The sequence below is a fragment of the Choloepus didactylus genome, chromosome 9, assembly GCF_015220235.1.
Source record: "Choloepus didactylus isolate mChoDid1 chromosome 9, mChoDid1.pri, whole genome shotgun sequence".
NCBI lineage: Eukaryota > Metazoa > Chordata > Mammalia > Pilosa > Megalonychidae > Choloepus > Choloepus didactylus.
Genome location: NC_051315.1, coordinates 112,292,365 through 112,319,653, shown reverse-complemented (window position 1 = coordinate 112,319,653; position 27,289 = coordinate 112,292,365). Strand labels below are relative to the sequence as shown.

At 48.9% G+C, this 27,289-nt stretch overlaps 1 protein-coding gene across 3 annotated transcripts; it reads left to right on the top strand.

Moving 5' to 3' along the window:
• The first annotated feature begins 9,583 nt into the window (after positions 1-9,583).
• PTPRN (protein tyrosine phosphatase receptor type N) lies at positions 9,584-27,178 on the top strand. 3 transcript variants are annotated; one of them, XM_037850335.1, is made up of 23 exons: positions 9,584-9,780; positions 11,198-11,248; positions 11,488-11,601; positions 14,027-14,123; positions 15,013-15,274; positions 15,359-15,713; positions 16,143-16,274; positions 16,883-16,917; positions 17,618-17,892; positions 18,070-18,156; positions 18,450-18,529; positions 18,691-18,755; positions 19,402-19,620; positions 20,080-20,280; positions 20,370-20,517; positions 20,651-20,724; positions 20,956-21,033; positions 21,144-21,263; positions 22,122-22,288; positions 25,317-25,370; positions 26,016-26,080; positions 26,289-26,362; positions 26,578-27,178. In XM_037850335.1, the coding sequence occupies exons 1-23, from the start codon at positions 9,666-9,668 to the stop codon at positions 26,647-26,649; spliced, it is 2,940 nt and encodes a 979-aa protein (XP_037706263.1). In that variant the 5' UTR covers positions 9,584-9,665; the 3' UTR covers positions 26,650-27,178. The 3 variants fall into 3 exon arrangements, with proteins under 3 accessions (XP_037706263.1, XP_037706262.1, XP_037706264.1); XM_037850334.1 differs by having other exon boundaries at positions 16,140-16,274; XM_037850336.1 differs by lacking the exon at positions 11,488-11,601 and having other exon boundaries at positions 16,140-16,274.
• Positions 27,179-27,289: the final 111 nt, after the last annotated feature.

Below are 27,289 nucleotides of genomic sequence, written 5' to 3'. Positions count from 1 at the left end.
GGGGCTTTCTATATGATTGGTTAAGGGACCAATTTGGCTTTCTCTGGTTGGTCCTAAGTTGGAAGCTGGGGTTAAAAATTAGGCAAGGTAGAGTTTATTAAGTCCTAACTGTTTGGGGTCGATTGCTACAGAGGTAGTGGTTTGGTTTCCAGACTTGTTTCTAAAGATTCTATTTTTATATATGGTCTGCTGCTGTCTCTTTGTATATTCAGTCTCTTATAAGGGTCACTTAGATAAGGATAGAAGATTTTTTTCTAAACAAGGGACAAGGGTAGAAGCTAGGATTTAGATGGAGAGTTCCCATTTTCTAATCCATGTTCATGCTTTATCTGTCTTCATCTTGTGATGTTTACAGACTGCCTCAACCAGAGGCCCTTGCTTGCTGGCTTCTGCTTGAATCTGACCAATTGTAGGTATTGACAGGAGACCAAAGGTAAAAAGGAGAGAGAGGCCAAGGTATGTATTCCTCTGGCTCCCTTCCTGAAAAGTTGTGAGTTGACAAAGGTCTGCATTCTCTTTTCTATCCATACCTTTATAAATAGTTCCTTCATTAAACTCTTCTCATTTACTCTGAGTATAGCATATGTTTCTGACAAAGTTCAAGACTGGTACACAGGTTTAACAGCAGACTGTGCACAGCTGAAGAGAAAATTAGTAAACTGGAATATAGCTCAAAAGAGAATATCCAGAATGAAGTTCTTCCAGTTTGTTAAAGCTGCTAGAATGCAATATGCCAGAAATGGTTTGGCTTTTACAGTGGGGATTTATTAGTTTACAAATTTACAGTTCTAAGGCCATGAAAATGTCCCAATTAAGGCATCAATAGGAAGATACCTTCTCTGAAGAAAGGCTGTGGCATCTATGGTTCCTCTGTCAGATAGCGAGGCACATGGCTGGCGTCCACTGGCTCTTTGCTCCTGGGATTAATTACTTTCAGTTCCCAGTTCCAGTAGCCTCCTCTCTGAGCTTCTGTGGGTCCTCTCTTACCATCTCCAGAGTTTATCTCCTTAAGCTCTCTTGGCTTTTTCTGCCTTTTATCCTCTGATAAAGGACTCCAGTAAAGGAATAAGACCCACCTTGAATTGGGTATGTCACATCTCAATTGAAACAGCCTAATCAAAAGATCTCACCCACAATAAGTCTCGCACCACAGGAATAGATTAAAAGAACATGGTGTTTTCTATGGTACATAACAGCTTCAAACCAGTGCAGAAGTATAGAGAGACAAAAAATGGAAAATACAAATGAGGTGGAAACAGAGAGGATACCATAAGAAGGTCTAACATATATTTACTTGGAGTTCCAGAGAGAAAGGAGAAAGAAAATGGGAGAGACACAATATTTAAAGACCTAATGGCTGAGAATATTTCAAAACTGATGAAATACATCAAGCCACATATTCAAGAAACTCTTTGATTTCCAAGGAGAATAAATAAAAAGAAAATCCCACCTGGTCACAGCCTAGTAATACTGTTGACAGTCAAAGACAGATTACCTACAAAAAGGTAACAGTAATACTGACAGATGACTTCTGGGAAAAAAAGAGGGAAAAGTGGAGCAAGTGAAATGATATGTGAAGTTTGCTCCTAGAAACTTCTCACTACCTTTCTGTCCCAGGAAGCTGAACTGCATGGGCTACTTTGGTGAGCTCCCTCTTCCTCTGGATTCTGGTTAGGTTAGGATGATGGAAACACCCAAGAGATCAGAGGAAAGGAGTGAGGAGAATGAAGACAGGGTATTTATTCCTCCTAGCTCCCTCCCTGTGATGTCATCTCAGGTTGTCTGCTTCCCCTAACATATATGTGCACCAGGAAACATGTATGAGGATATACACAGTCTCACTGTTAGTGGTAATCCAAGACTGTGGATAATTCAAAATCCATCAACAGTTAAGAACCTATGCCTAGGTGATAAAACTTTAAAGAAAAGCAAAGAAATACGATCAGAACAGAATGGACTTTGGGAAGATGTAGTGATTAGAGGACACAAGAAGGCTTCTGGGGTGCAGAAATATTCTATTTCTTGACCTGAGTTACATGGGTGTTCACTTCGTGATAATTTGTGGAGCTATTCATTTTTGTTTTATGTGCTTGTCTTTTTGTTTTATTTCGCAATTAAAAAGGTTAACAAAATAAAAAGAAATAAATGGGATGAAATGACAAAGATGGCAGGGGGAATTGTGGAAGGTGAAATGAAGACGTCCCTGAGAATATCTTATTATATAGTTTAGATTTTTGAACAATGTAGATTTTTACATATTCAAAAAAATAAAATTATGTAAAAAGGCAAACCCTAAAATTGAAAACAAAAACAAACAAACTGGTAAAATAAATATACAAATAAAAGTAATATTTCAAATGACTTCAGAATATAGTATTTTTTTAAAAATTTTTATTGGGATTGTTCAGATACCATACAATTATCCAAAGATCCAAAGTATACAATCAGTTGCCCCTGGTACCCTCATACAGCTGTGCATCCATCACTGCACTTATTTTTTTTTCAATTTTTAGAACTTTTTCATTACTCCAGACAAGAAACAAAGTGAAAGATGAAAAAAGAAAAAAAGAAAAGGAAACTCTAATGCTCCCCTATCCCCAACCAACCCCCCTCAATTGTTGACTTGTAGTATTGGTATAGTACATTTGTTACTGTTTATGAAAGAATGTTGAAATACTACTAACTGTAGTATATAGTTTGCAATACATATATATTTCTTCCCTATATGCCCCTCTATTATTAACTTCTAGTTGTATTGTCATACATTTGTTCTGGTTCATGGAAGAGCTTTCTAATATTTGTACAGTTGATCATGGACATTGCCCACCATAGGATTCAGTTTTATACATTCCCATCTTTTGACCTCCAACTTTCCTTCTGGTGACATATATGACTCTGAGCTTCCCCTTTCCACCTCATTCATGTGCCATTCGGCACTGTTAGTTATTCTCACATCTTGCTACCGACACCTCTGTTCATTTCCAAACATTTAAGTTCATCCTAGTTGAACATTCTGCTCATACTAAGCAACCACTCCCCATTCTTAAGCCTCGTCCTATATCTTGGTGCCTTATATTTCATGTCTATGAGTTTATATATTATAATTAGTTCTTATCAGTGAGACCCTGCAATAGTTGTCCTTATGTGTCTGGCGTATTTCACTCAGTATATTGCCCTTGAGGTTTTGTCATCAACCCATTTTTTTTTTAAGATGGTTTTGTTCACACACCATACATTCCATCCTAAGTAAAGAATTGATGATTCTCTGTATGGTCACATATTTATGTGTTCACCACCTTCACCACTATCTATATAAGGGCATCTACATTTCTTCCACAAGGCAGGAAGGAGAGTCAAAGAAGGTAGAGAAGCAAAAGAAAGAGGAAAAAAAATGACAGCTAGGAAGTAGCAAAAGGAAAAGTAACCTTAAATCAAAGTAGAGTAGAGTCAGACAACATCACCAATGTCAAGTGTCTAACATGCCTCCCCTATCCCCCCCTCTTATCTGCATTTACCTTGGTATATCACCTTTGTTACATTAAAGGAAGCATAATACAATGATTCTGTTAGTTACAGTCTTTAGTTTACATTGATTGCATCCCTCCCCCAATGCCTCCCCATTTTTAACACCTTGCAAGGTTGACATTTTCTTGTTCTCCCTCGTAAAAGAACATATTTGTACATTTTATCACAATTGTTGAACACTCTAGATTTCACCAAGTTACACAGTCCCATTCTTTATCTTTCCTCCTTTCTTCTGGTGTTTCACATGCTCCCAACCTTCCTCTCTCAACCATATTCATAGTTATCTTTGTTCAGTGTACTTACATTGCTGTGCTACCATCTCCCAAAATTGTGTTCCAAACCATGCACTCCTGTCTTCTCCTATCACTCTGTAGTGCTCCCTTTAGTATTTCCTGTAGGGCGGGTGTCTTGTTCACAAAGTCTCTCATTGTCTGTTTGTCAGAAAATATTTTGAGCTCTCCCTCATATTTGAAGGACAGCTTTGCTGGATATAGGATTCTTGGTTGGTGGTTTTTCTCTTTCAGTATCTTAAATATATCACACCACTTCCTTCTTGCCTCCATGGTTTCTGCTGAGAGATCCGCACATAGTCTTATTAAGCTTCCTTTACATGTGATGGATTGCTTTTCTCTTGCTGCTTTCAGGATTCTCTCCTTGTCTTCGACATTTGATAATCTGATTATTAAGTGTCTTGGCATAGGCCTATTCAGATCTATTCTGTTTGGAGTACACTGTGCTTCTTGGATCTGTAATTTTATGTCTTTCATAAGAGATGGGAAATTTTCATTGATTATTTCCTCTATTATTGCCTCTGCCCCTTTTCCCTTCTCTTGTCCTTCTGGGACACCAATGATACGTACGTTCTTGTACTTCATTTCAACTTTAAGTTCTCAGAGACGTTGCTCATATTTTTTCATTCTTTTCTCCATCTGCTCCTTTGTGTGTAGGCTTTCAGGTGTTTTGTTCTCCAGTTCTTGAGTGTTTTCTTCTGCCTCTTGAGATCTGCTGTTGTATGTTTCCATTGTGTCTTTCATCTCTTGTGTTGTGCCTTTCATTTCCATAGATTCTACTAGTTGTTTTTTTGAACTTTCAATTTCTGCCTTATGTATGCCCAGTGCTTTCTTTATAGCCTCTATCTCTTTTGCGAAATATTCTCTAAACTTTTTGAATTGATTTAGCATTAGTTGTTTAAATTCCTGTATCTCAGTTGAAGTGTACATTTGTTCCTTTGACTGGGCTATAGTTTCGTTTTTCTTAGAGTAGGTTGTAGTTTTCTGTTGTCTAGGCATCTAGCCTCCTAGGCCACCCCAATGTGGTTTTCCCAGACAAGAACAGGCTCAGGTCACATAAGGAGGAAATATTCAGTATCTGGTTTCCCTGACGGTTTTTTTTAGAGGATTGATACACCTGTGCTTTTCTGCCTGGCAAGTGCACCCGTCACCCTGTCACCAGCTGGTGTAAGAGGATGTGGCCTGTGGCTCTCCTCCCCCAGGCTTTGGGGTCTGGTTCCAGAAAGGCAGGCAGTAGAGCTGGGCCCTTCCCTTTCCTCTTGGGAAGCTATGCCCCCTCCAGAGAGGTCATCTGCATATCAGTAAGTTCTTTGTTTCTCTGACTCTGCTGATCAAAGTGTTTTGATTTTAAAATGGCTGAGGCTGTCTTTACTGCAAAGTACTGTGGGCTGAAAATGGCTGAGGTTTTCTCCACAGAAAGAGAAAGGGACAGAAAAGCTCCCAGGTTCACCCGTCAGCCAGGGATAGCACCCAATCCTCTGGACTCCCCATCCTGAGATAGATATGTCCCCCAACTCTCCCAAGGTCAGTTGATACCAAAAGCTTCTGTCTGCTTGTTGAGGATTCACTGTCTGTATTGAGCAGTTAACATTAAAACCCCAGTTGGATCTTTGTTGCTCAGATGTGGCCCTGTCTCTCTAGCTAAGCCAACGTGAAAGGTAAAATCACTGCCCTCCCCCCTACGTGGGATCAGACACCCAGGGGAGTGAATCTCCCTGGCAACGTGGAATATGACTCCCGGGGAGGAATGTAGACCTGGCATCGTGGGACGGAGAACATCTTCTTGACCAAAAGGGGGATGTGAAAGGAAATGAAATAAGCTTCAGTGGCAGAGAGAATCCAAAAGGAGCCGAGAGGTCACTCTGATGGGCACTCTTATGCACACCTTAGACAACCCTTTTTAGGTTCTAAAGAATTGGGGTAGCTGGTGGTGGATACCTGAAACTATCAAACTACAACCCAGAACCCATGAATCTTGAAGACAGTTGTATAAAAATGTAGCTTATGAGGGGTGACAATGGGATTGGGAAAGCCATAAGGACCACACTCCACTTTGTCTAGTTTATGGATGGATGAGTAGAAAAATAGGGGAAGGAAACAAACAGACAAAGGTACCCAGTGTTCTTTTTTACTTCAATTGCTCCTTTTCACTCTAATTATTATTCTTGTTATTTTTGTGTGTGTGCTAATGAAGGTGTCAGGGATTGATTTGGGTGATGAATGTACCACTATGTAATGGTACTGTAAACAATCGAAAGTACGATTTGTTTTGTATGACTGCGTGGTATGTGAATATATCTCAATAAAATGAAGATTGAAAAAAAAAAAAAAAAGAGAATATCGGGGAAAAAAAAAAAAAAACCCAGTTGGAGCTGGGCTGAGAGAGTGCTGCCCATGAGGGAGGGGCTCACGGCTCTCGGCTCTCAGCATAGGTCCGCAGTTTTACTTACAGATTTTATGTTGCGATCTTCGGCATTCCTCCCAATTCAGGTTGGTGGATGATGAGAGGACAGTCACGTTTGTCTCCCTGCAGTTATTCCAGGTTATTACTAGTTTTTTGGTCATTTATGAATTATTCCAGGGGGAACTAACCGTCTTCCACTCCTCTCTATGCTGCCGTCTTAGCTCCTCCCTCTAGAATACAGTATTTTGATGGTATTTCCTTAGGGGTTATATTCTAAGGACAAAATAAACTGCCAAAAAAACTTAAATGTAATCCATTGTTTTATTAGTAGAGTAATAACTTTTATTATTTTTAAGTTATTTTATGTATATTGTAGGACTAAACATATAAGTAATTATGTCAATGTTATTAGGAACCAAAATTTTCAGTTTAGGAATAAAGGGATATGAAGCATAAAATCAAAAGTGTTCAGTAAAAATCACATTTAAATTTTAATTGTTAAGATCAACGTGTATGTGTATCTGTCTGTCTCCTAGCTCTGTGCACTAAAAGGGTCTAGAAGCAACATCACCTCAGCAGCCATTAACACCTCTAAAACTCAGGTTGTGTTCTCTAAAATCAGTCCTTACTAAAATCTATCAGGTCTTTTTGAAGGAATGATTACTTCCATGTATGGGGCAAACAATGAATGAAATGAACCCAATACCTTTTAGAGTGACAGAAAGCATGGGAGCTTTCAACAATGTATGGGATTTTTCAAAAGGTCATCAGAGCCAGTTTAAAGGAGCTTTTACCAGCTTAAAATGGAACAATTTGAACTCAAAAAGAATAATCTTCTGACTGATTAATACATATTGAATATATAAAAATCAATACTTCCACAGTAATACTCCAAAAGAAAAGTCATTTGCCATTGTTGAAGGTGACAACTGCACCAACTCATTATTCTGCAAATTGGTAAAGAGAATAAAACTAGGAATTTTGGTAGTAATTGTATTTTGGAGTAACAAATCCCAGTTGATGGGAGAAAGCTTTTCTTTACCCAACAGTATTGGCTAATAAACATAAAAGGAATGATAGACTTAGAAAAATCCCCTCTAATGAAATGATTTAGTCATGGATCATCAACAAATGGTAAAACTATTAGGTGAAAAGTTGGTAAGGAACTAAAGATTCTCCGGATGCTGAAGAATCATCCCACAGACTACATGCTGGTCACAAGAGGAAACATAACCTTACAAATACAAAGATCTGCCTGTCTCTACCTTAAACCAATGATCAATTTATCATCACTAATAGAGGGATAGCCAGACATTATATATCTCCTGAAATGACGCAATTGAAGGCATCCAGCATCACCTATAAAGCACTTTGCTTAAAATTTTTTTTAACCAGAGCTAATCAAGCCTTTAGATCTGACTTCTAGTTTACAGGAAATACAAGGGATAGAGAAATAAGTAAACACGCAAAGAATCAGACAAATCCAGAAGATGAGGAATTCCACAAAATTACTGATCTGGTCTCTTTAACAAGACAATATCAAAAATAGGGGCTTGGGGGTATCTATACTAATTTAAAAGAAAATTAAGAAACATAACAAAATGCAATGGTGGTCCGTGATGTACTTTTTTTTCCTTGATGTACTTTTGTTTTAAACAAGTCAGTTGGGAAAAAAAGACATTTTTTAAACAATTTGAGAAAGTGAATATGAACTGAGTCTTAAATTATATTAGGGAATTATTGTAAATTTTGTTAGGTATCACAATGGTATTTTGGTTATGTGAAAAAATGTCCTTGCTACTTGGATATGCACATTTAAATATTTATAAATAAAATAGGATATCTATAATTTACTATGAAATACTAAAGTTATGCAAATATGGCAAAATTTCAATAACCCGTTAATTCTAGATGATGGGTGTATGAATATTTACTATGCACTTCTATCTTTTTCTTTTTTGGATATTGGAAAATTTTTATACAAGTGTGAAAAGTTTTCAGGGTTTAATGGTGTTTAATAGTTTAATAAACTAAAGCTAAAGCTGCAAGAATGCATTACACCAGAAATCAGCTGACTTTTACAATGGGGATTTATTAACTTACAATTTACAATTCTTTGGCCATGAAAATGTCCAAATTAAGGCACCAGCAGGATGATGCCTGGACTCTGAAAAAAGGCTGCTGGCATCTGGGACACCTCTGTCACATAGGAAGGCAGATGGCCTGTGTCTGCTCCCAGGTTTCATTGCTTTCAGCTCCTGATTCCAGTGGCTTCCTCTCTGTGTCCTTTTTCCTCTCATAAAAGACTCCAGTAAAAGGAGTAAGACCCACCTTGAATGGGCTGGGTCACAATCTCAATTGAAATAACCTAATCAAAAAGTCCCACCCACAATAAGATGGCACCTACAGAAATAGAAGAAAAGAACATGATCTTTTCTAGAGTACATAAAAGCTGCAAACCAGCACAAAAGGGAAACTACTAAAGCAAGAGAGTAACATGACCAAATTTGAATTTTAGAACTCTCTCTCCCTAGCTCATAGGGTGGCAAAAGTGGAAGCGAAAGACCAACCAGGTAATTACTGCAATAGTCATGATGAAAATATACAGTGGGTTAGATGAGTATGGAGAAAAGTAGACTGATGTGAGAAATATTTTGCGGGTGTGTGTGTGTGAGGGAAAGAGAGAGAGAGAGAGACAGAGAGAGAGAGAGAGAGAGAAAGTCAAGGTTAATAACTCTAGTTTGTATACAGTAGAGGTGAGTATGTTCCAGGCCAGTCATTTTTCTAAGTGATTCACACGCATTCAATGCATATAATTCTCACAACTACCCTATGAGGTCACCCTCATTTTAGAGATCAGGAAACGGGCGCAGAGAGGTTAAAGCAAAAGGTTATACCCCAAGAGGGTGGAATTGCTAGAACCGGGATCCCAGCACGCATGCCTAATCATTCCTTCTCCTAAGGACATCCGAACTATTAATGACGATGCGTAAGAGTACCTATAGATTTTTCTTCTCCTTACCTCAGTGTTTACACTCGCCATCTCACGTATCTTTCCTGGCCCCCACCCAACTGGTAACCCCTTTCCTCAAACCTGGGACTGGGGGACAGAGGTGGTGGTTCTAGGGAAGAACATATGTCCAAAAGGGATGGGGTCACTTGGGAATTCTAGTGAGGCGCTATATCTGGTGGGGAAGGATGGTTCGCGTAGGTTTCCCGCTACCACTGGGCTATTACGCCATATATGACGCAAGTAGGCATAAGAAGCGGGGGTGGGGGTGTCGTCACCACTCGCTCGTACTTGGCGGAGTTGCCGCGAGAGGAGCGGGCCGACTCCGCCTGGTGGGTGGGTGGGGAGAGGCAGGCTCCGCCTCGGCCGCTCTGACCCGCTCCCGCCGGCGTCGCTGTGGCTCAAGCAGGGGAGCCAGCGCGCGGAGCCGGGAAGAATGCGGCGCCCGCGGCAGCCTGGGGGTCCCGGAGGATCTGGGGGTCTCCGGCTGCTCCTCTGCCTCTTGCTGCTGAGCAGCCGTCCCGGGGGCTGCAGTGCCGTCAGTGCCCACGGTCAGGAGGAAACCGTGGGGACGGGGGAGGGGGCGGGAAGCAAAACCGGGACTGAAGGGGTGGGGTGCCGTGAAGGTGGGAAGCTCAGATAGGTGGTCTGAGGGGAGTGGGGGTGGAGGGAGACTGCTTGCTGAGAAAGGTGAGAGGGCATCTGGAAGGAAAGGGGCGTAGGCCTGGAGGTGGAGCTCGGAATCCGGGGGCGGGACCTAAGAGCAGCAGGCTCAGGGGAAGATTGCGGGTTCTGGAGGAGGAATGGGGTGCACATAGGCAAAGGGACTTAGAGCCGGGCTACAAGACCACGGGAGAAGCAAGTCGCGCTGAGACACAAGGGAGGTGGAACCGACCGGCGCTGAGGGGGAGGGAGCGGGTGGGGGCGGAGGGACCGCGATCTTCGGGCAGTAGGAGCCTGAGCTGAGGACATCGGGGTCCCGGCTCCGGGTAGAGGGCTGGGCCGAGGAAGGGGCCAGGGTTTTTCTTTAAGCCTTGCTACTATCTGATCTCCGTCAAGAGAGGGACAGCGGGGAAAGAGGGCAGAAGAGAATGAAGAGAGAAGGGTCCCTTTCCGTCCCCCTCCTCACAGCCAGGCCCTGTGCTGACTCACATCTGAGCGGACAGAAACAGTCAGCGCTGACTCATGGGCTGGGGGCGGGGGGGGGGGGCACCAGAAGGGGGAGGGGCTGAGCCTCGCGGTCTGGCGCCCCCTCTCCCCACTCGGGCTTGGAGGCCAATACAGAGTACTTCCTGTGGCTCTGTGGGCTAGCGGAGTGGTGCATGAGAGGTGGGACAGAGGTCTTGTGGAGACTCCTCGCCCTGTCACCCCTTCCTCTCCCGGAACTGCCTCCAGACGAGCCCTCAGCCCTTCCAGGCTCAGAACTTCAGCACCGGGGACAGCACCCAATGCGCTGAGGCCCGCAAACAGTAGCGCCTGCACCCAGAGTCACTCCCTTTCCTTTTGGTATTGGGGGAGGGGAGGGTTGCCTTAGAGACCCCACTATCCCATTACCTCACGGAGTGTGTGTGGGTTTTCAACTTTTTTGAGCTCCAGGCCATCACAGTTACAGTGCTTTTGGAGATTTGGGAAGGAAAGTCCCCTATTCCCCAGAATTTAGCCAAAAAATCCAGTGAGAACAGAAGTGTTCGATCCTTCACCACCACTCGCTTATTGTCCCCCTTAGTCAATTAAGCAAACTGGCTTTTAGGAAAAAGATCTAGACTGGTAGATCCTAAAAATCCAAAGCAAGGTCCGGTTCTTCCTTCTCTTAAGAATTCTAGGCACTTCTCTACTCTCCTCCAGGCTTAGAGCTTTCCTTAGAGTGAAAGAATGGACACTATCTGCTTCCCTGTTGCTCAGCGTGTTCATCTGACCATTTGATGTGTGTGTGGATGTCTGAGTCTCTGCTCACCTGTCCCCCTACAGGCTGTCTATTTGACCGGAGGCTCTGCTCTCATCTTGAAGTCTGTATTCAGGGTGAGTGAGGAGGCCCAGGCATAGGAATCATAAGGCTGAGATGACATAATAAAAAAGAAATGGAGGGAGGAGGACCAGGAGGGAGGAGGGACATTGGCCTTGTGGAGAAGGGGAATGTCTTGGAGGAGCAGAGAATTCTGAAGCCAGAAGAGAAAGTAGAAAGAGTTCTGCTCATTTGCAACCTGACTTTGGATGCCTTCTGTCCAAGCCTCCTACTGACACCACTTTTGTGCTCTTAGATGGCTTGTTTGGACAGTGCCAGGTGGGAATGGGGCAAGCCCGGCCTCTTTTGCAAGTCACCTCCCCAGTTCTCCAACGTTTACAAGGTGTGCTCCGACAGCTCATGTCCCAAGGTGAGGTCTGGGTGTACTGGAGGAGAAAGACAGGAAACTTGGTTATTTATGGATGGAGCACTGAGAGGCTTCCTGACCTGAGGAGAGGCTTTCTCCTACCATAAACATCTCTTCATGAAACATTCCTATCACATCCACTTCTAGAAGAAGCCACTGGAAGAGGCCAGCATCCATCTCCTTGAGACCAGCCCCACCCCCTGGAACTACCAAGTGCTCCAGAGTCATAAATCCTGGGGTCCTCAGGCAGGGGAATATATACCCATCCAATTAATTCATTCAGCAAATGTTATTACCATGTGGCAGGCAGATATTTTGATATATCTGGATATAAAACAAAGATCCTTGCCTTTTGGAGTTTACATTCAGGGATGGAGGCAGGGGTATGCTATATAAATTAGAAAGTATAAGTATGTCAGAAGGTGATAAGTGCCATGGAAAAATCAAATATTACAGCAGGATAAAAGGGATCAGAAATGGTGAAGTGAGAAGATACAAAGTATTAAATTGGGTGGCTAAGGTAGATCTTACTGACACTATGAAATTTAAAGAAAGACTTGAAGAGATGAGAAATTTTTCCAGAAGATTATTTTGGGGATGAGTGTTTCAGGCTGGCAGAACAGCTAGAACAAAAGCCTTAAGGAAGGAGCACTGGTTTAAAGAATAGCTTAGAAGTCAGTGTAGTTGTAGAGGAGTAATGGAGGGAAAGAGAAGATTCAGTGAGGTAGGTAATGGGGTGTGTGTGTGTGTGTGTGTGTGTGTGTGTGTGTGTGTGTGTGTTTCTGTATGCAGATCATTATACAGCCTTATATTCTCCTGTAGGAAAATGTATGGACATAGGCTTTTACACTGAGGGAAAGAGGAAGCCATCACAAGGTTTTGAGTACAGCTGTGCATGGTCTAACTTCTACTTGAAAAGGACCACTTATGTTGCTGTGTTGAGAACAGAATGTAGAGAGCCAAGGGTAGCGGGGGGGGGGGGAGACCAATTAAAAGCTACCACAATATTCAGGTGAGACATGAGGCCAGCTTGAACCAGCGTGATTGCAAGGAGACAGTGAGGAATAATAGAATTCTGCATATATGTTTAAGGTAGTCAGCATGATTTCCTGATATATTTGATATGTGCTGTGAAAGAAAGAGAGGTGTCAAAGATGATACCAAGGTTTTATTGCTAAACAACTGGAACAAAGGAGATTCCATCAACTGAAATGGGGCAAGTTGCAGAAGGATCAACTTGGGGAGGTATTCAGTTTTGAACATGTTGAGATTACAATGTCTGTTAGACATTGAAGTAGAGTTGGAAGTTGAGTATATGAGATTAGACTTGAAGAGTTCTAGAGTAGAGATATAAAATTTGGAATTCTTTGGCATATAGATGTAACTAAAGCTGTGACATGGACGAGACACCAAAAGATTGGGTGTATATGAAGAAGAAGACCAAGGATTGGGTGCTAGAGAATTCTAATATTGAGAGAACCAGGAGAAGGAGAGAAACCATTAAGAGAGACTGAGACTGGAAGCCACAGGGGTAGAAGGAAAACTAAGAGTGTTTGGTTCCTATAATCCAAGTGAAAGTGTATTAAGGAGGAGGCAGTGATCAACAGTGTCAAATGATGATGATAGGTTAAGTAAGATGAGGTCTGAGACTTGACCACTGGATATAGCCATGCAACATAGATTATATGTCCAGAAGCAGGAAAGAAAGAATGGGGGTGGAAAGTGGGATATGATTCCTTTGTAATAAAAACTGACCTTTCCCAAGAACAGAGTTTCATGAGGGAAAAGAGTCAAATAGAAGACCTGCCTCAGGATAAAATGATGATGACAATGACGATGATGATGATGATGATGTGTTTAAAACATTTGTATAGTACTTTGAGTTTTCTAAGCACTTTCAATTCCCTGATCTTACTTGATCTTCACAACAGGAGTATGTAATATTCCCACTTTACATACAGATAAAGAAAACTAGGGTTGGGGATCAGCAAAGAGAATGAAAATAATAAAAATAATAGTTATAATTATTATTTTGATGATGATGACACTATGTAACAGTTACCATTCCAAACATTTCATATGGGTTATTTTAACAATCACAACAATCTTAGAAGGTATGAATCCCCATTTTACAGACGAGAAAATTGAGGCTCAGAGAAGTTCAGTAACTTGCCCAGGACCACACTATTATAAGTGGCAGAGGCAGGATTCAAACCCAGGCAGTCTGATTCCAAAATCTGAATCTGAGGGTAGGAAGAAGACAACTCAGATCGTCTACTGGATCCCTAGTCCCCTCCACTGCCCCTCTGTTCTGTCAAACTTAATGCACTTCTGGGAGGTAGTACAGTTCTGATCTCCTGCTGGTTCCTGTTACTGAGCCCTCAGGCTATCCTGGGAGTCAATCTCACTCCATCCTGTCTACTGGTAGGATTGTCCTGGCATGATGACCTCACCCAGTATGTGATCTCCCAGGAGATGGAGCGCATCCCCAGGCTTCACTCTCCAGACCTCCGTCTGAGGGACAGGTAGGCAGCCTTTCTGAACGACAACACCAACATGGCAAGGCTGGCGGGTCTGTGGTCATCCTGATGGACAAAGGGAAGGGGGAGGGAAGTGGGTGTCAAGGCCAGCAGGGTGGAGCTGGAGCACAGGTAAGAGAGACTCATGAATGGTCACCCTCTGACACTGCCACACATCCAGTAGAAGCTGAGCTCATTCCTGAAGATCCAGTAGAACAGGGACGTTAAAAACTGCTCTGAAAAGCATTGACATCTAGTGTTCCAAAAGAAGCATCAAGGTAGTTATCATGGGGCAAATTAGAATTTTGTAGGACCTGAGTTGTTTAATGCTTCAGTTTTGTTACTGTGTAGAATTACATACAGCAGGAGGCACTATTATCTTTTTGTAGTCAGGGCCTCTAAAGCAGGGGAAGTAAATGAGGCCCATGGGGCTCAGGTGATGATACCAAGATGTTTAAGACAGGTGGTGGGGGAGGGGCAGTCCCGAATGTTCAAACATACACTTGGAAGGCCAGGTGTTGGGAAGATGGCACACAAAAGCAACAGGCAAGCTCCAAGTTGCAGCCACAGTTTATCTAGAAAGGTCCCCAGCTACCCTCCCCTGCTTCTGTTCTCTCCTTCTCCATCCCTAGCCTCACTCTTCCCTAACCTCTGCAGCTCTTTATGGGGGTGCTAGGCATGCTTACCAGGGAGGCAGATGACTTTTGTCCCAGGCTTCACCCTCTAGCCCTTCCCTATGCTACTCTCTCCTCCCTTGAAGCTACCTCATTTCTCAGGAGGTCAGGCCCGTCTGATCTGCTGAGACTGTCTAACCTCACTATCTCTGCCTCCTAGGCTCTCTATACGCTTGCTGCCACAACTAACACATACATGCACACTTTGCTTTCCTCCCCAGATCTGGCTTCGTGCACAGGAAACCTGCCTCCACTGGGGAGCTGCTTTTACAGGGCTTCCCCACTGGCTCTGCCCCTGCTACCCAGCACCGGCTTCCTCAACCTCCAGTGGGTGGGGGTGGAGCGGGGGTGGGCACCTCCCTGTCCCCTCTGCAGGCTGAGCTGCTGCCTCCTCTCTTGGAGCATCTGCTGCTGCCCCCACAGACCCCCCATTCTGCTCTGAGTTATGAACCTGCCCTGCTGCAGCCCTACCTGTTCCAGCAGGTGAGCCCTAGACTCGAGCCCTACCCCAACCCCAATCCTCCAGCCCTGACTACTCCTCTTATCAGGATCTCTGGTTTCCCACAGTTTGGTTCCCGTGATGGCTCCCAGGGCTCAGAGAGCTCCCAAGCAGTGGTCAGTGTTGGCCCCCTGCCCAAGGCTGAACCCCCTGCCCTCTTCAGCAGAGCTGCCTCCAAGGGCATGTTTGGGGCCCACCCTGGCCACACCTATGGAGATCCTCCAGGGCCTTCACCTGCTCAGCTTTACCAGGACTCAGGGCTGCTCTACCTGGCCCAGGAGCTGCCAGTGCCCAGCAGAGCCAGGATGCCAAGGCTGCCAGAGCAAGGGGGCAGCAGTCGGGCAGAGGATTCCTCAGAGGGCTATGAGGTGGAAGGACAAGGGGGTCGTGGGGAGAAGCCTCCTTCCCCCGCAGTCCAGCCAGGTAATGGAGGCCTCAGCATCCACCTCCCTGCCTGTGGGGGCTGCTTGGGGAACCACGGGGCTCCTCCCTGACTATCCGTGCATTTCTTATTCTGTCCTTAAAGCTATTCATTCATTTAACTACTGTTTACTGATAAGCTGATCTATGCCGGGCACTAGTAGGCACTGGGGATACAGTGGTGAGTGAAGCTGGCATGACTCTTCTTTGGATGAAGAGTCAGAAGTCCATGGTGGCCCTGAAGTTTGGTCTTTGCCCTAGAAAGGCTTTTCCCTGACGTGTGGACAAGGGCTGGGAAGGGGAGGACATCAATGTCTGAGTGTTTGAGAATCTCATAAATGTGCTAGTGCCCTCCCACCCACCACTCACCCATCTGCATCCCACAAGTTCATTCCACCGTCAGCCCTAAGCTCTGTGTCTGGCTCCCAGGAGATGTGACTCTGCAGAGACTGGCAGCTGTGCTGGCGGGCTATGGGGTGGAGCTGCGTCAGCTGACTCCTGAGCAGTTCTCCACCCTCTTGAACCTGCTGCAGTTGCTGCCCAAAGGTGTAGGAAGAAATCTGGGTGAGTGTCCAGGAAGAGACTATCCACACCCCATTCCGTAGAGGCCTCTTGCACCACCTTTCATAACCACATGGAGCAGCCTGGAGGGGAAGGGTCAAGGTCAAAGGAAGGGCATTCTTTTGAGATCCAAGTTCATTGCCAGCGAAGGCCAGGAGCAAGGGGTGGGGTGGGGAGCTGAGGGGTCAGGCCAGGAAAGGATGGGAGGGTGAAAATAGTGGAAAAAGAAACCAACAGAAGGTGTGAGCAAGGATAAGTTGGTGCCAAGATGGGCGTGGTCAAGGATAATGAGGACCCATGGAGGGGCATGGCCAGTGTTAAGGACGAGCCAATAATTAAGGAGTAGAGGGAGGACTGAACAAAGAATAGCTTTGAGAGCTGTGGCCAGAGCCTGAGGGAGAAGTTAATAAACCAATGAATTACAAAGAGGAAGCAAAGAGAAATAAGGCCATGCTGAGGGTGAGACCAGTCATAGAGGCTTGGTCAGTAGCGGGGAGAAAGGACACAGCAAATATAACAGGCTCAGAGTCTCTGGCCTCTTCTACCATCTGTGTTGTGTGGCCTTTGGCCTTGACCCTTTGCCCAGAGTCTTGTTTTCCCTGTCCCTACAGGAGGAGCTGTAAGTGTTGGAGCTGACACCAAGAAAGTAAGTTCCCAGCACTTTCCTGACCTGAAAGTGCCCCATTGGCAGCTCTCCCTCTTGCTGAAATCTAAACTTCAGGATGGGGACCCAGAATCTGTACCCTGCACCCCTTTATTTTACAAAAGGGGAAGCCAAGTCCCAGTGACTGCAAGTCACTGTCTAAGTCACATGAAGTTGATGGTGGAGCTGGGACCAGAAGCCAGAATTCTTGGTTCACTGTTCTTTTCCCTGCGGTCATTTCAGATCATGCTCTAAGGAGTCAGGGAAGAGGGGAGTCGCAAGCAGGGAGGCTCCCAACCCCTTATAGCTGGAAGAGGTCTCCTTCTATCTGTTTCACATGTTGGACTTCTAACATTTTGTGGCTAAACAAATGTCTAAAAATCATTGCCTGCCTATTCATCTTCTACCCTAATGCCAGCTTCCCTTGCTCCAGAGGTTCTCCCTGACTCCAGCCCCATCCTGTGGATTATTGCAGACTGTCCCATTCATTCAATCCTTTATTCTTTCATCCATCCACTTGGTTCACATTTTCTGTGTGCCCTGCCTATGCCCATGATGGCATTGGACCCTGGGAGTAGAAAGATAAACGGGTCCTAAACTCCACTGGGGACTGCTCAGAGTCCAGGGTGCAGACCTCCTCTCCCCAGCCCCTCCATGGTCCAGTACCAGGCTCGGCCACACCTCTCGGTTCTCTTCTAAACAGACAATGGAGGAGCAGATGCAGGGCAGAGATACAGCGGAGCCTCCTCCCCCCACGCCCTCCCTGCCTGGACACCCCACTGCCAGCCCCACCTCCGAGAAAGGCCAGCAGGTGCTGAGCGCTGGCTCCTCCGAGCTCCCCAAGGCTATCAGCCCTCCTGCCACACCTGTCCTCCTGGAGAAGAAAAGTCCACTGGGCCAGAGGCAGCCCACAGAGGGAGGGCAGCCCTCAGCTCAGCCGTCAGCAGAGGAGTATGGCTACATCGTCACTGACCAGAAGTAAGGGCTCCTGCTGGGGGAGCCTTCCAGTCCCCTAGGGAAGGAGAGAACAGAAATCCAGATGTGAAGGAGACAGGGAGTGGGCAGGTGGTCTGCACCTCTAGGGGTGGCCTGTTTCAAGAAACAGTGGTTGAGGGGGCACCCACATTCCTTCCTCTGCCTGCTCCCCATCCCCAGGCCGCTAAGCCTGGCTGCAGGAGTGAAGCTGCTGGAGATCCTGGCTGAGCATGTGCACGTGTCCTCGGGCAGCTTCATCAACATCAGGTGGGGCTGGTTTCTTGCGTAGGCATCTAGAAGGCAACTTGAGGAGGGAGGGATACAGGACAGGAAGGTGCCAAAGTGGGGTCAGAGATATGCTCCCACCTATCTTGGAGGTACAGCCACCTCTTGCCTTGCTGTTGACCCCCTCCAGTATCTTCCTGGCTTCAGGCCCCCTCCAGGGTATCACTGATCTCCTCTAGCCCCATCCTCTGATGGGGAGAAGGCCAGAGCTGGCCTCTCTTTTAGAGTCTTCGGTCTGGGGTGGGCAAGGCAGTAACATAGCTCCTATTTGGCAGTGTGGTGGGACCTGCCCTTACTTTCCGCATCCGGCACAATGAGCGGAACCTGTCTTTGGCTGACGTGACACAGCAAGCTGGTAAATATTGCCCCAACCTCAACCTCAGGCCTGGCCCCAGCCCCAGCCCTAGTGGGACTTACCCAGGTCTGTGGCTGATGTTTCCCTTGATATACCCTTAGTCCACATGGGCTCTGCCTGTCGCCTGGCTGGACAGAGCCTGACCCACCTTCTCCCTGCAGGGCTGGTGCAGACGGAACTGGAATCACAGACAGGGCTCCGGATCTTGCAGACCGGAGTGGGACAGGTATGAGTCAGTCAGAGCCCCAGAGGACTGACATTGCCTTCAAATGCTGGAGGCAAACTTGGCAGGAGAACTGGAGCTGAAACCTCAGCTTCATTTTCCTGGCTTCGCCAAAGCAGCCCTGTCCGGTGCAGTTTTCTTTCCTACCAGCAGAGGGCGCAGGTGGCTCCTCCACCTTGCGGGACCGGCCTTCTATAGGAAGGCAGTGCTCTAGGCAAGAACAGAGCCTTCTGGAGCAAGTCTCTAAATTCCAAGGGGAAAAATGGCACAGAAAAGACATTATGCTCAAAATATATTCTATTCTGCATCCAACATTGAAGCCTCACATTCCACTATTCACTCCCTTTGGGTAAAGCACTGTTTTCTCTCCCTTCAACAGCCATTTTTAAATGCAAATACTCCTGCCGGGGTCACCCACTAAGCCTCTGGCACTGTAGTGAGGTTGAGTTGGTCTGCTGGGGATCGAGGAGGAGGATCGTAGGTCCATCGGGGCCCTTATGCCCGTACCCCCTGCCTCCACCCTCCCAGCTTTGCTCCAGGGAATGTGCCAGCAGGGAGCGGAGGCCTGGGAGCGGGACGAGGAGCAGCTCTGAAACTCCCCAAATTCCCACATCCTCTGCCGCCCTTGATTCTGGCCTTGTTCCCACAGAGAGAGGAGGCAGCTGCCGTCCTTCCCCGGCCGGCCCACAGCTCCTCGCCCCTGCGCTCGGTGCTGCTCGCTCTGGTGGCCCTGGCGGGTGTGGCCGGGCTGCTGGTGGCTCTGGCGGTGGCTCTGTGTGTGCGGCAGCATGCGCGGCAGCGGGACAAGGAGCGCCTGGCAGCCCTGGGGCCCGAGGGGGCCCAAGGCGACACTACCTTTGAGTACCAGGTGTGCAGCCCCAGAGCCTGCTGAGGAGAGGAAATGGAAGGGGCTTGGGAGTCTAGGATTTGCGTGGGGTGGGGACGGATTTGCATGGGGTGGGGACAGGCAGGCGAATGGACAGTGAGCTCCCACCTGTGAATGTCCAGGCAGAGGCTGCAAAAGCCCCCTTAGGGGTGTTGTGGGGGCATTTTTTGTGGGATGGGAATTGAGGGCAGACAATTCCTTAAGGATCTCCCCAATGCTGAGATCTGGGGTTCTGGGATTCTACTCTGTAATATCCGAGGTTGTCGTAAGCACCACCCAAGCAGTGCCACCCTGAGAAGGACAAGGGCCAGGGCAGAGGCTCGACTCCAGAGGAACGGGTTCCATTTAAAATCAGTCACTAAGGACCGGCCTGAGGGCCCAGGACCCTGTTGGAAGGCTTCAAGGGGACCCCTGGACCCCCACCTGATTGTTCCTCTGCAGGACCTGTGCCGCCAGCACATGGCCACGAAGTCCCTGTTCAACCGGGCAGAGGGCCCGCCCGAGCCTTCGCGGGTGAGCAGCGTGTCCTCCCAGTTCAGCGACGCGGCCCAGGCCAGTCCCAGCTCCCACAGCAGCACCCCGTCCTGGTGCGAGGAGCCCGCCCAGGCCAACATGGACATCTCCACGGGGCACATGATTCTGGTCAGGACAGGGCCAGGCCCTGGGGTGAGGGGGAACAATGGAGGGAGGGGCAGGGTGTGGGTCAGAGCCAGGCTGTGGTGCCCCCGCAGGCATACATGGAGGACCACCTGCGGAACCGGGACCGCCTGGCCAAGGAGTGGCAGGCCCTGTGCGCCTACCAGGCAGAGCCGAACACCTGCGCTGCCGCCCAGGGGGAGGGCAACATCAAAAAGAACCGCCACCCTGACTTCCTGCCCTGTGAGTGAGCCCTGCTGGGAGCTCTGGAGGGCCTGGGGAGAGGGGCTGGCTCCTGGCTCGGGCCAAGAGGCAGCGGTGCCAGGACCCCGATGACCGGGGGGGCATCTGGGTGGGATGCGGGGGGTCTGTGCAGATGACCACGCCCGCATCAAGCTGAAGGTGGAGAGCAGCCCTTCTCGGAGTGATTACATCAACGCCAGCCCCATTGTGAGTGGCCCTGGCTCCAGTCGCCCCCTCTCCCCAATCCCCATCCTCTCTTTCCCCTAGTCATGCCATAAACTCCATTCCCATGAGGTTACCACCCAAGGCCCTGGAATTGTGGGGCCTGAACCCTGGCATGGAAAGGTGGGGGTGCTGGCCCCCTCCCACTCCTTTGACCAAGCCTCTCCATGGTGGCATCTCCCATTCTGGCTCATGTTGCATCTTTCCTGCCCCCAGATAGAGCATGACCCTCGGATGCCAGCCTACATAGCCACGCAGGGCCCGCTGTCCCACACCATCGCAGACTTCTGGCAGGTGGGCTCTTGGAGGGAGGGTTTCTCTAGGGACTGGGGCCTCATGGCCAGCCAGGGCCAGCCAGGTCCCGGGGAGGGGAGGGTGGAGCTTACCTGGGCCTCTGCCCCTAGATGGTGTGGGAGAATGGCTGCACCGTCATCGTCATGTTGACCCCGCTGGTGGAAGATGGCATCAAGCAGTGTGACCGCTACTGGCCAGATGAGGGCTCCTCCCTCTACCATGTGTATGAGGTCAGCAGGACCCTAAGCCATGGGAAATGGTGCATGGTGGCCTCCTTATACATATATGAATACATACGTGTATATAGATACATATGTGCATACACACATATATTCACACACACACATACATATATGTGCATGTGTCTCCTGTCTATGGCCTTTAAAAAGCATCTGTAGGCTTATGATAAAAGGTACAAAAATAAAACTACAAAACCACTAAAACATAGGTAAGAAACTAATTGCCAAGAGTAAATGAGACAGGGAAGGTAAGTATACCCAAAGACCAGGATTCAGACCTACTTCAGTTGAGTCTCACTTGGCTCTGAATTTCCCAGAGGCCAAAGCAAAGAAAGAAGCAACATATGGCAATAGATTCTGGACAAATGGGAAATGGTGACCCTTCTTTAAGACAGGAAACATCAGGACCACATCAGAAGCTTATTGCCAGATAAGCACCCAACAGCCGTTTTTCTTTTTTTTTTTTCTTGAAGTTTTTTATTGCTCTTGCTCATGGTTAAAGAAGAAAAAATCAAATATTAGAGAATTTCATCAAAGTTTATGGTGCATGTGGCACAGACACTTTGCTAGGCCCTGTGAGGGAGATGAGGGAGAAACTCTGACCTCAAGAAGCTCATACTAATAGTTGCGATAAGACCTGATTAGATGGAAGAGCCGCCCGTTGTCCTGATGTCTGACACCGGGTTCTGGGGGACAGCTAGAACAGTTGGGGTGGCTAGTGGGTGGGCTTCCCTGAGGATGACGAATGTGAACTGGCCTGGAAGGCTGGGGGGACTGGGAGAGGCCCAGAAGGTGCGGTGGCCAGGTGTGCACGCAGCTGGGGAAGCTGGAGAGCCCACTCTTCCGCAGGTGAACCTGGTGTCGGAGCACATCTGGTGCGAAGACTTTCTGGTGCGGAGCTTCTACCTGAAGAACGTGCACACCCAGGAGACGCGCACGCTCACGCAGTTTCATTTCCTCAGCTGGCCGGCAGAGGGCACTCCGGCCTCCACGCGGCCCCTGCTGGACTTCCGCAGGTCCGCAGCGCCTCGGGAGGGGCTGGGCGGGGCCGGCCTTGGCAGGGGGCGGGGCAGTAGAGGGAGGAGCTAGGGAGACGCGCGGCTAGGGTGGGAGGGGCGGGGCTAGGGGAGGTGGGCGAGGCTAGGGGAGGGGCGGGATCAGGCAGGCTCCCAGGGGTCTTGAAAGAGCGCGGCACCCGAGTAGGGGGCCGGGAGCTAGACTCCCCCTTCCAGCCCACCTACTGCTAGGGGTCCGTGGGTCATACGCTGACCCAGTTTATGCGCTGACCTGGAGCCTTAGCCTCTGACCTCTGGCCGCCCTCTTCAAGACGCCCCGCCCCCGCCAGGACTGATGCTCTGTCTTGCTGCGCCCGTCTCCCCATCACCCACCCCCATCCCCGCTTTCCGGGCTCTCTCTGCGGCCTCCCTCCCGCGCCCTCCTTTCAAGGCGCTCCTCCCACGCTCCGATGTTTCCACTCCCCCTCCCTCGCGCTTCTCCTTTACCCCTCCCCCAAGAGCGGCTCACCTATTTCTTACTCCCGTCTCCCCTGCCTCCCTCCCTCTCTATGCTTCTTGTCCCCTGCTTCCTGCTCTCCTCTCCTCCAGCAGTATTCTGCCTGCTTTTTCCTCTCCTTTTCTCACGCCCTCCGGCCCCACCTCCCCTCCTTTATCCCTCTCCCTGTCTCTGCCTCTCTTTCTACTTCTCTTCCCTCTCTTCCATTCTCTCTCCTCCTTCTCTCCCTTCCTTTTCATGTCTCTTTCCCTTTGGCTGTTTCCCTGTCACTCTTTCCCTCTGGATCCCTTGGTCCCTCTCTGCACCTCTCCCTTTTCCTGTCTCCCCCTCTTCCTCTCTCTCTCTTCCCCTCTCTCTCTTTCCCCTGTATCTCCCGATCTATAGCTGTGTCTCTTTTTGTCTGTCTCACTTTTCTCTTTGTCCCTCTCTGTCCCACCCTCTGTCTGTCCCCCATCTGTCCTTCCCTCTCCTTCCTTCCCTCCCTGTCTTTCTCCTCCACTTTCCCTCACAGCTGCCAGTGTCATTTTTGTGATCTGCAGCTAGTATTCTCACTCCAGTTGCATAGTCACAAAAGTGATCACTGGCAGGTGTGGCTGCTACATGGACAGAACAGACAGGACATGTGGGCCCCAGGGGGCTCTCTGCAGCCTGCTGGGAGAGCTGGGGACTGGGGAGAGACAGACTGTCGCAGGGAGTGTGGACGCATCCCTGGCTTCTTGGGGACTCTGTGGAACTGCGTGGGGGCTGGGACAGGAAGCTAACTGAGGGACTTACCCTGTCCTGACACCAGACCCACACTCAGGACAGTCCTCCAGCACCTGCCTTTCCTCTTCCCAGACAGGCAGCTGAGAAGCCTGCAGCCACGGGTGGGGGCCCAAACTGCTTCTCTGCCCTCTTCCAGGCTGGGCTGAGGTTCTAGGTACTGGGCAAAGAGCAGAGGAGCAGAGCTGGGGGTGGGGACCTGGCTATAGTTTCTTAGCCTCGGGAAAATGGTTTCTAACTGGGGTCCCTGGGACCTGAAGCATAGACATCTTGAAGCAATGCCAGGTGTATCAAAGCCATTTACTGTTTTCCACATTTTAAAAACCCTGATAGGACTAGTTCATGGATCTGTTTTAAGGCTGCACAGGTAAGCTAAAAGGTTATGTTTCTTTGCTTTAGGCTAAAATTATGTAAACTCAGTGTGTTTAATTAGACATCTGGAACTGATCGATAAATGCAGTTTGGTGAAGGTCCACCAGAGGGACAGCGAAATAATAAAAGAAGCCCTAGAATGAACAAGTTCCTTGACTTCCCTCTGTTTCCTTACGTGTGAAATGAGGGTGATGACACATACTTTAGAGGCTTGTTGGAAGAGTTAGGAGAAAGCATGTAAAATCTAACTTAAGTGTCTGGCACAGAGTAAATGCTCAGTTAATGAATTCTAGCTGCTGTTTGTCATTCTTATTAAATGATTGGGAACCACTGTTGTGGCTGTTGTTCAACCCAGTCACTCTGACTTTCCAGGCAATGCAGAATCATTGTGGATCCTGTAAAACCACTCAAAGATACCTGATTTCTGCAAGTCTGGGGAAGCCAAACTAGAGGATTGCTAAGTTCCAAGCTTCCCCTGATCTGATAACCCCTAAGAAGTTCCTCCCCAGTTCAGGCCCAGAGTGGTTATCAAGAGTCTGCAGGTGACTCAAAGCAGGAAGGTAACAGGAGATAAGAGAAAGCTGGATTGAGCCACTGAGGAGATAAACCCTCTGCTCCTTGCTGAGCTGTGGTCAGAATCAGCAAAGAAGAGTCTCAGATCCAAGTGGACCCCAAATCTGAATATGATCCAGCCACACAGCTCCTGTGCTAAGGTGAGGCTGGCCCAGAGATACAGGCAGCAGCACAATGTTCAGAGTTGAGGGGTTGTCCTTCCCTGGCCAGAGAAACTGTGCCCAGGGATACCTGACATCACAGCTGGTGAGGACCACAAGGAGCCTGAGGAGGAAGGAGAACAGCCTGGTGGTTGTAGAAGAGAGCAGAGGGGTAGAGCTCATGCAGGATGTGGCAAGAGTGACGCCCTGGAAGTCACCAGAAAGCCCATCCCCCTTGGACTTCTGGCAGAGGTGGCCGTTAATATTATAAGATATTATCATTAGTAGGAGTTACCACTTATTGAGCACCTACTATGTGACAGACTGTGTGCTTAGCTCTTTATATGGACGATCTCATGTGATCATTGTAAGAATCCTAAGAGGAAAGTTACTATTATTCTCACCCCCATTTTACAGATAAGGAAACTAAGACCCAAAGAGGTTAAATCAGTTGATCCAGGTACAGAGCTTGGGCACATAGCTCGTCAGTGACAAGGCAAGCCCAGTGCCACTGTGCCAGCTCTGGCTCTTTGCCTGCAGCCCTGACTCTGCTCCCTCCAACCCCCTTCCCTCCCCTGCCCTGAGCATGTGGGGAGAAAAGGAGGAAAGAGAGGCCAGCAGCTGTGTATTTTGGCTGGTACCCCTTCTGGTCCTCACTGGTCCTCACACCTACTTCTTGTTGCAGGAAGGTGAATAAATGCTACCGGGGCCGCTCCTGCCCGGTCATCGTACACTGCAGGTGTGTGGGGAGGGGCTCAGCTGGGAGTGGGGACGGAAGGGCCCTGGTGGGGCACTCCTGGTTCCCGCCCCTCTCTGTGGGCCCCTCCCTGTGCACATCTTCCATGCCATCACCTGCCTGTCCCCTCGATACCAGAAAACTACAGCCCGAAGGCCAAATCCGGCACACCACCTGCTTTTTCAATGACCCATGAGCTAAGAATGGTGTTCACATTTTTTAATGGGAAAAAAAAAAGTAATATGCAACACAGACTGTATGTTGCCTGCAAAGCCTAAAATATTTACTACCTGGCCTTTTACACATGAAGTTTGCTGAAGAAAAGCTTTGGCCAGAGGTTGGAGAGGGTCACACCCCCTTCCCTCCTCCTGCCCCCCTCCCTGCTCAGGGCTGAGCCAGGGCTCTCCTTTTTGACTGTCCTATTGCCCAAGTGACTCCCCACATGTCACAGGCTCCCCACTGGAGGCCACTTCCCAAGGCCAGGTGATACAACTTTTCCCTCACCCCCAGCTCACCATGCCCTCCCCAAGCCAACCCTATGGGATTGACCAACCTGTCCCCACCCCGCCAGCCCCCCACCCCATGTCTCCTCTGTCCCTGCCCCTTCCTGCTGGTTCCTGAGCTGAGCCTGTCACCATCCCGTTTCAGTGACGGAGCGGGGAGGACTGGTACCTACATCCTCATCGACATGGTCCTCAACCGCATGGCAAAAGGTAAGGCTCTTCCCCGCGGCACCCACAGTCCCCGGCTCCCACAGCCCCCGGCTCCAGATTAAGTCTCCCTAGCACGCAGGGCCAGGGAGCTTTTAGGAGGCAGGCTGTCACACCTCCAGGCTTTGCCCCAGCCTCCAAGCCTCCCACCCCAGGATGTCCCAGGCTTTCTGGGTCCTGAGCAGCCCTCTGCTCCCCCCAACCCCCCCAGGAGTGAAGGAGATCGACATCGCTGCCACCCTGGAGCATGTCCGAGACCAGCGGCCTGGCCTCGTCCGCTCCAAGGTGACCAGGCCTCCTGCCCCAACCCTCACGGCCACTCTTCCCCCAGCACCCCCTGCTCAGCCACCCTGGGGATCCAGCCTGGCCCCTCCTGCCTGCCTCTTCCCAGCCTGCTCCCCTTTTCCCCGGGCACCTTCCCAGTACCCCCTCAAAGACCCTGCTGGGGCAGGAGTGGAGGATGGGCTCCCTATGACTCTCTTCTCGCTGCCCCTCCCCAGGACCAGTTTGAATTTGCCCTGACGGCTGTGGCAGAGGAGGTGAATGCCATCCTCAAGGCCCTTCCCCAGTGACCCCCCGTGGGCCCCTCGGCAGGCAGCCTGGCCTCAGTTCCCTCCATGCCCTGTGAGCAGCTATCTGTACCCACTCCTGACTCCCCCAACTGCCACCCTGGTCCTTCTTGGGCATGCCCAGCCTTTCTAAGAGGAGAGTATAAGGAAGGGGAAGTGGGAAGGGGCAGGCCTGCCCTGGCCTTGCAGGCCGGAGCCCCGGGCATCCCCTAGGGGCAGCCGGCCAGGACGAGAGGAAAGGACAGAGAGCTGTTCTGTCCAGGCCTTGGCCTGCCTGAGTCCCCCAGACGCCACAGTGTGGGCAGAACAGGGTGGAGGGATCGCCAGACCTCAGCTCCTCAGCTTTCGTGGCCCCTGCCGCAGTCTCGTTTCTGTGACCCTCGCTGGGGCGCAAGCCCTTCCTGTCCCCACCCTCAGGCCTCCTCCTGCCCCTCGCCACCCATCCCCTGTCCCCCTGGCACAAGAGAGCATTTCTAGAAAAAAAAATCTACTTTTGTATCAACGTGAATAAAGTTAGTGTATCGTCTGTGCAGCTGCAACCCGGGCTCCGAAGCATTTCTGTCTGCTTTGCTTCCAATCTCAAAAGTTGTGGTCTGGAGCCTGGCCCTGCTGCAGCCACCAACAGGTGTGACGGGAGAGCACA